The sequence below is a fragment of the Meleagris gallopavo genome, chromosome 1 (assembly GCF_000146605.3).
Source record: "Meleagris gallopavo isolate NT-WF06-2002-E0010 breed Aviagen turkey brand Nicholas breeding stock chromosome 1, Turkey_5.1, whole genome shotgun sequence".
NCBI lineage: Eukaryota > Metazoa > Chordata > Aves > Galliformes > Phasianidae > Meleagris > Meleagris gallopavo.
Window position 1 is genome coordinate 32,442,512 of NC_015011.2, and position 8,760 is coordinate 32,451,271.

Here is an 8,760-nt window from a genome sequence, read left to right on the forward strand (position 1 = left end):
TTTTTTTTTTTTTTAATCCAGTTAAACAATCAGAGTCCTTGGATCTATAAACTTTTCCCATATTTAATTTATGTGGATTTAGAGAAGGATAACTTGTTTATTTTTCATCTTGTATGAAAGTTTCATAGGATGATAGGTAGAATCAGTAAGATTATAGTACTCCAGTGAAGCTACAACACTAATATATAAGGCACTAAAAGTAATCTTTATTTATTATTCAATTTCTTGTGCATCTTAATGCCTCCCACGCTGTACCAGTTAGAGCCATTCATTTTAAACAGTGAACTGTATATATGTGTTTACAGATGATTAGATCTCCTTTTTTGACTCAGTATTTTAGAATTCTTTTGGGCTGGTTGTGTGCTTGTGTGTGCATAACTATGCATGTATTAGTAATGCAATTGATGCACAAAGCATTGTTTTGTTGTCTAGATTTCTTGGAGATTAAGATCTTTTAATACTGATTATGCAGGGAGTTGTCCACAAACTGTTCTGCTACTGAAAAATATTTTTTTTCCATTTATAAAGTAGTTAGGTTGTAACGTGGAGCTATAATTCCAATATTAACCTTTGTCACGTTGAAGGCTAATACTTCTCTGTTTTGTCATACATGTAATTGATGATTGGTCTTGAAGTTTCTACATTTTGTTGCCTTTTTTTTTTTTCAGTGATTGTGGAGCTCAACTTCTAGTTGGGGTTCAGAGACTGAGGCACTTCTCTTTACAGAAATTTTTTTTAGATTAAATAAAACTTGTGGAGACTGCGCAGCCTAAGTGCTATCCTGTTAGCTCCTCTGTTCACGAAGTTTTCTGTAGTTTTAAGATATTTGTCTAACTTTCGTTATTTTCTGTTGTTCTTCATCTGTTGGTATACATGCTAGTTTACTTCTTTGTGTTTTTAAAACTAAACACACAAAAAAACCTAGGTCAAAATATTACTTCTCTTACCGATTCTTTCCATAAGTTTTCCTTGATAACTACAAAATATAGTATCATAAGGAGAAAATTCTTTCTAATTGACTTCTGGATGCTTTTTTTCTCTGGTGTTAATCAAGACCTTAAATAGGTTTCTTTCATCAACCTTTTAAAGAAGAAAACATGCTTGCAAGTATTTTGCTTTATCAGTTATGTTGAGAAGTTTATGCATCAGTGGATATATGACAAATTCTATTAGTTCTTTTAACAGCTAGAGATTGTAGAAAAGATGGCAGCTCTGTATCTCAGAAATGACCACGTTCAGATAGATGCTTGTTCCAGTTCTACCATCAGTGTAATCATAAGTTGGAATGTAGAAATAGTTATAAACAAGAGGGAAATGTTCTGTTGTAATCTTCACATCATACATACACGGATATAAATGAGTAGTCTGAAAAAGTGACAAAACCAATTTATTAGGTGAAAAATGGAAAAAGATAAGTTTACTTTTTGATGAAACAACACTCTGTCAGCGCATTAAGTACAGTGCTTTGCTAAGAGTATATAGGAAAATTTGCTATTTTTGCATTTAGTTCCTTGTTCTGGATATTACTCACAGTAAGCTGGTCAGCTGAATTGATTTGAACTTGAGTAGTCCAGACCAGAAGAAAAGTGAGGGGGGAAAAAATAGTTTTTTGACAGGTTAGTGAGATAAATATGTTTATTATGAAATCAAATGAGCATCACAACCAGCATAGAAGGAACAAAACTTTTTATGTCAGCAGTGTCACATTCAGTTTTACATTAAGATTAGTTTTATTTGTAGTTAATTGAGCATGGTTTGCACTGAACTGTTTCCAAGTATCTGATGGAACTCGGAAGTCCATCCATTCATTTAGATTGATACTAAAAATGATCTGTTGGAAACTGTTTCTGTATGGATTTAAGAGACCAAATTATTCTTGAACTCTTAGCTGTGAGGATCAGTTCAGAGCTGTCAACAGATCTTAGGTGGAAGGTGGTGTTTTGGGATGGGAGTAAGAATTCTTTGCCGTATGGCAAGAGAAAAATGAGTTTTTGTCAGCAGTCAGCGTTCAAAAGGGCTTGTAATAGTAGGATTTTTTTTTTTTTTTGCGGTGTTTACAGCTCATGAAATCTTGAGATGAAGAGGGAAAGAAAGCAAGGAGTGTAATATGGGTGTCAAACTCAACTCTGTAGCACAACTGTTTTTTCATTGAAGTATTTCACCAGTGTAACAGTAGAGGCAACAACAGAGTAACCATTTTTATCCCACTTAATGAAGTTGTAATTCTTCCAGTTTCAATTGCTGCATCTTACACAGTAGCATATGCAAACCCAGAATTTTTCTTCGTTTCGTTTTTTTGCAGAGAGGCAGATGAGACTGTCAAAATGTCTTAATTTTTTTTAGAGATCTCAGTAGAATAAAGAATGCAAAAAACATTAAAATATGTAGTGATAAGTCTTTCTTACACCTTATATGCTGAGGCATGGAATTGAGATAATTTCTAAGTGACGGAAATTTTTTTTCAAAGGAGTGTCAGGAGTAGCACAAATTCAAAGTGGTTTCCTGAAATTGTAAATGATACTTCAGTGATTACTTCCTGCTATCTATGAGCGCTGACAGAAAAGAGAAACATACTGAGAATAAACGATGATCTCAGTCTAAACTAAGGCCCTTGCTTTCCTTGAGTTACTTTCAGCACTGAACAGCTTCATAACATTTAAAAGAACACAGGAAAGGCTGCACTAATTCTGATTCAGAATCCTGTCCTTTCAGCACAGTTTGTTGTCTTCATCAGCATTTGTAAGCAGATGCGTAAAAAGAGAAGGAATGGGGCAAATATTATCACTTTCCCTTCCTTCACACACCTGCCAAAAAAAATGTTTTCACCTATTTCCAGCTCACTTTTTTTCTGAACACTATGTACTTTGACTTCAGTAAGCCCCATCTCTGTTTTCATTAATTGACTGTCTCTCTTTAGGGCCTTCTACATTTTGTGCATTTATAACAACCTTCAGCAAGGAGTTTCGTAATGCTGACGTTCATTTATGAAGAACCACCTTCTCTTTTTTTTTTTTTTTGATCCTGGTTAGAAATTGTGTTGTTGCACTGTGGTTCAAGGAACATTATCCATATGTGATTTATAATGATAACTGCAGCCATTCTTGGCTTAAAAACATGTATTTCTGAAAAAGACCTGTTCTCTTCCTTGGTGGCACTAGACATTACGGTTTAATATACTTTTTAAGGCTACTCTAGCAAAGTTCTAACATTCTGTTTTCCTTATTTCACTATATTGTGTTTAGAAGTAATTCAAATCATCATTCTAAAAATTCCTTCTGTTTACAGTGTCTGAGCAACACACCTCCTCTAACAGAATATTTTCTCAATGATAAATACCAAGAAGAGTTGAATTTTGACAATCCTTTAGGAATGCGTGGTGAAATTGCAAAATCTTATGCAGAGCTCATCAAGCAAATGTGGTCAGGAAAATACAGTTACGTTACGCCAAGAGCATTTAAGGTTAGTATGAAACTTAACCTGAATGTTTGTAGTTTCAGAATTCAAAACTTACAGAAATAGGTAAAAATAAGAATCTGAAGTCATATCATCAGTATGCAATCCATTCATTTATTAAATGTGTAACTGTTTTAACTGAATTTTGACTTCCTGTCACCATTGAAAAGCTTGTTTTTTATAACTTTGTAAGTATTTTTCTTTTCAACTTTCTTCTGTAGCATCTCAGAAGTAGCTCTTCTGTATAACAAATAAGATGCTGGACATATTTCTGTTCTTCTTTTTAGACACAAGTGGGACGATTTGCACCACAATTTTCTGGTTATCAGCAACAAGATTGTCAAGAGCTACTGGCTTTTCTCCTGGATGGCTTACATGAGGATTTGAATCGAATTAGGAAAAAGCCTTATATTCAGTTAAAAGATGCGGATGGAAGACCAGACAAGGTGGTCTTTATTGATGTTGGACATCTTGCTTTTAGTCAAATCTATAAGTTGCAGGATACTTTTACATGATTGTGCACTGAAAGGTTGGGATACTGATGAGCTGTTGATTTTTCTGGAAGAGACTTCACAACATAAACCAAGACCTTAAAATTGAGATCGTATTCAAGTTACTACTATACATTTCTGTTCCATCTGAAGAGAAGCAGGAGACTGGGTCATAAGACTTTAAATCATTTTTGTTCCATTCAGTGCTGCGTTCAGTTAGAAAAACAATTTCTATTCTCTTTTTCTTTTATGTTTATGTCTGTAGTATGCAGTGTCCTGTCTCTAGTACCCTTACTTCAGGGAAACTCTTCTGGCATTGAGCCACAACCATACTGATCATTACTCTTGTAGTAAGGGTTACTGCAGGTAGAATTTTTGTTGTCCTTTTGTCCTACTCCAAACCACGTGAAGTTTTTTCATCTAAAACTGAAAAGATTTCTGTCATGGGAAAAAGCATTTAAACTGTGATCCTGGTAGATTAATTGCCAAGTCATTTGGAGTAAGATTTCAATGCCTGGGTGGTAACTGAGAATATTCTATCAATTAGTAATAATTCTCTACTCATTCTTTCCTGCTTTATTATAACCCAGGTTGTGCTTTAATTACAGGTAGTTGCTGAAGAAGCCTGGGAGAACCATTTAAAAAGAAATGATTCCATCATTGTAGATATATTTCATGGCCTTTTTAAATCCACTCTTGTCTGTCCTGAATGTGCTAAGATTTCTGTAACCTTTGATCCATTTTGTTATTTGACACTTCCATTACCCATGAAAAAAGAACGCACTTTGGAAGTTTTTTTAGTCAGAATGGATCCACTTGCTAAGCCTATGCAGGTAAGCCTCTTAGTTAATATATGAAATTCCTGATTTGTGGAGCATTGAAAACGATCGTCTGTTCCTTTATATTGTTAAAATTGAGAAGTTCAATAAGCAAATTAGTCAAGCTTTAGTTTTTCTGATTTGTGAAGTGCCTTTTAGAATGTCTGAGGAAGACTAAAAGCATGCTCTTAATTTCTGTCAGTTTTGAGGGCAATATTGTTGATTTCTTTATGGCTGTGTTAATAAGACTTCTTAATCTTTAAAATATGCGCTATCTTCATTTTTTTTATTGTAATGGATTTTTATTGTGATGGATTTGTATGATTTTTAAAAAATACATGTATGCCTAATCCAGACTTAGTTCTTCGTTTCTTAGCCTCAAAAAACAAGTATAAGAGGATTGGTGTTAAACGATGCAAAAAAAGCCTAAATGTATTAGGTTGTGCTGAATCCTTCTTTGCTGTCATAATAGACCAAATCTGCTTTGACTTAATAGTCAAAAATTTCAGATGAGATTTCTTTGTAAAGATATTGCCTATTTATTAGGAAGTACGGTATTGCAAACCTAAAAGTGGCATTAAAAATGTACATAGATTATGATAACATAACAATGAAATGATTCTAGCTATACCTTATGGTATAAGACAGAAAAAGTGAAATAAATAAGACACAGGCAGACTTGTAAAAATGAAATGGGAGGGGATTTCAGGAACGTTATTGGAGTCGGTATGAGTTAGGGAAGTCAGAGGTAAAGGAATATGTTTGAAAGACTGTTGGAACTACTATGAGCCCAGTTAGTTATGAGAACAGGTTATATCTTATAAAGGAGAGAATGTAATAATCAAACTAGGGTTTGGATGTATCCTGACTGGATATACACAAGAGATGCACACTATTCGAAAGTGACCCTTGTATGATATGGGATGATAGTGCAGGAATGTATAGAGATTGGAAAGAGCATTAATTCAGGTATACTTTTGTGAGTGTAACTAATTGTATAGGAGATAACAAAGGCATACTGTATGTTGGAATTAATTACAAATTTACAATGCCTTATTACTTATGCTTATTTCTAGCTAATCTTGTCTTTATTATGCAAATAACTCTTAGCTGTTTGGAGTTTCATTACTAACTGCCAGTGTACTTACTAAGAAGCACAGAGAGGTTTTTTTTGTGACTGTTAATTATGAGGTACTGCCTTTGCAAATGAAATTGTAGAATTCAGCCATTAGCCATTGCTTTTTGTAGTCAGAAGGTACCAAAGAAAAAGCTGTTAGCACAGTAGCAATTCATTTAATGATGTGTTGTGCCATCAGGAAAGGCCATTGAGATATTTTGAGATATTTAGACAAGTACTCATGGAAGAAATCCAGAGTATAACCATCCTGAAGAAAAGAAACACCCTGACTTTTCTTACCAAAAGCTTTTGGCTTTGACTTTAAGAATATATTATGGTTCACCTTTTTCTGCTTTCTTTGTTGAGGTTATGAAGTTTAGGCAAAAGATTTTTATAGGACAAATTAAAATGAAGAATTCTAGTAGTACAAATTATTTGTATACCAAGTTTAAGAATCTAGTCAATAGCATAGATAATATTTCAGTGCCTAAATAAGTAGATGCTGTTGAAATTTAAGTGAAAGTTGGCACTATTAGTTGCCTTATGGAGAAAATAAAATTAAAAAAAAAAAGCAGTGTGTAGACTAATAAATGTATTCAACATGTACATGTTTGTATGAATAAAGCTGTGAAGGTGTAAGTACTGTTTTCAGTAACTTAATGTTACTTAATGTTAGTTGATTTAAATACTTAATACCTTAAGTTCAAGAATGGAAGAAGAGTATGAAGTATGCTGAACAAGTTAAGGTTTTTATTTGCTTTTTGTTCATGCATCTTTGGTCTACAAAGAGTTAAAGTGATTTTTATTTAATTTTTTTTTTTTTTAGTACAAAGTAGTAGTTCCAAAAATTGGAAATATATTGGATCTTTGCACAGCATTGTCGGCTCTGTCAGGTGTTGCTGCAGATAAGGTGAGAGTAATTTCTTATATAAAGCAAAGCATTTAACACCTCAGTGTTTGTTAACCTGATTTAATCATATATGCTCCATTTTCTTTTAGATGATTGTTACTGATATATACAATCACAGGTTCCACAGGATATTTGCCATGGATGAAAATCTGAGTAGTATTATGGAACGTGATGACATTTATGTGTAAGTACAGATAACATGCTTCATGGTTACGTTCAATTTTTGTTATTAGCATAAGAACTGAAACATAAGGCAAAGACAAATCAGGTTGGATTTTTAGTTTATTTTTCCATTATAGCTTTTTAAATAACAATTTTCTGTTTCCAATTTTTTATTTTTTATTTTTAGGTTTGAAATCGCTATCAATAGAACAGAAGATACGGAACAAGTTATAATTCCTGTTTGTTTAAGGGAAAAGTGCAGGCACACTAGCTACAGCCATAGTGGTTCCTCATTGTTTGGTCAACCTTTTCTCATAGCAGTGCCTAGAAACAACACTGAAGATAAACTGTATAACCTGCTGCTGCTAAGAATGTGGTAAGGTTATTGCTTAAAGAAAAATGCTAATAGTTATAGGAGTGGGTACCTATTTTTACATTCACTGCTAGCAAATTGAGTAGATTTCAGTAATTGCTTTAAGATTGAATATATCTAGCAGGAAGGAAATAAATTTTAGCCCTTTGAAATACGAATTTGTGAGGCTTTTGATTTTATTTCTCTGTTGCTGTTGTTATCATAACCTTGTCCAAAACTTGAGAAGTCTTTGGAGAGTCAATCTCAATTTGCCTGAGTAGGGAAGTAATTCTACTGTATACTTAGCTGTTAGGTCTTAGTAAAACAGAAATGCTTTGCCAGTTATTCTGTTGTGGCTACATCCTCTATAGGTACTTACAATTTCTACATTAATTTATGTTGTAAAACTACTGTTTTACAAACTAGACTGTTCTAAGTATCATTATGTGAAAGAAATTAAGTCTTATAGCCTCCAATTGAAGTTTATGCTTTATTTTCTGTTGAAATAACTTTCCGTGTAAGTTAACCTGTATATTTCTTGCATTAAAAATATGGTTAATGTGATTTCTGGTCAAACATAACCTAATACCAAGAGTCAAGTGGTAGCAAATGAAATAACTGTCGAAAACAGAAGATAGCAGTCAAGCAGAATTTTAGATTTGTCTATAGCAATAGATGTTAGGCATTAGACTTATTTATTTTGAATAAATCAGAAAGGATTGCAGGAATGGAGTACACTATAAAGGATTTGTAACCTTTTAATTCTCAGATATGAACAATCTAAGTTTTAAAAAAACAATGGATTCTAAGTGTTGTTTTCATTTGTTAAATTTAGCCGATATGTAAAAACATGCACTGAAACTGATGACACTGAAGGATCCCTACGGTGCTGTAAGGAACATGGTATCAATGGTAACGGCCCAAATGGAATACATGAAGAGGGTTCTCCAAGTAAGACTGGAATGTCTAAATTTGTTCAGTATTTTGTGTTCAATTTGAAACTGATTTTAATTCTATAGTATCTATTCTACCTCATATCTCACTGCTCAATTGTTTCAGGTGAAATGGAAACAGATGAACAGGATGATGAATCCAGCCAGGATCAGGAGCTTCCTTCAGAGAACGAAAACAGCCAATCAGAAGACTCAGTTGGAGGTGACAATGACTCTGAAAATGGATTATGTACTGAAGATACTTGCAAAGGTCAACCACTCACGGGACACAAAAAGCGATTGTTTACATTCCAGTTCAATAATTTAGGCAATACTGACATAAATTACATCAAAGATGATACCAGGCATATTAGATTTGATGACAGGCAACCTAGGCTTGATGGTAAGTCATGGGGAACAGATTGGGCAACATTTGATTCTAATATTTTTTTCTCACTCCACTTCCATGGAATAATATTTCATTCCCTTTGTATGCTACTTGAAAACCCTTTTTTTTTTTTTTTC

The 8,760-nt window shown here is 33.5% G+C and overlaps 1 protein-coding gene across 4 annotated transcripts in view; it reads left to right on the forward strand.

The window, feature by feature from the left end:
* USP15 (ubiquitin specific peptidase 15) overlaps positions 1–8,760 on the forward strand; it is a 64,273-nt gene that overhangs the window by 49,667 nt on the left and 5,846 nt on the right. For all 4 annotated transcript variants that reach the window (XM_031553478.1, XM_003202039.4, XM_019612954.2 and 1 more), the window contains 8 exons: positions 3,286–3,459; positions 3,741–3,899; positions 4,553–4,777; positions 6,706–6,789; positions 6,879–6,973; positions 7,139–7,327; positions 8,139–8,254; positions 8,363–8,638. In XM_031553478.1, the coding sequence (XP_031409338.1) occupies positions 3,286–3,459; positions 3,741–3,899; positions 4,553–4,777; positions 6,706–6,789; positions 6,879–6,973; positions 7,139–7,327; positions 8,139–8,254; positions 8,363–8,638 (1,318 nt within the window). The remainder of the gene's footprint in view (positions 1–3,285; positions 3,460–3,740; positions 3,900–4,552; positions 4,778–6,705; positions 6,790–6,878; positions 6,974–7,138; positions 7,328–8,138; positions 8,255–8,362; positions 8,639–8,760) is intronic.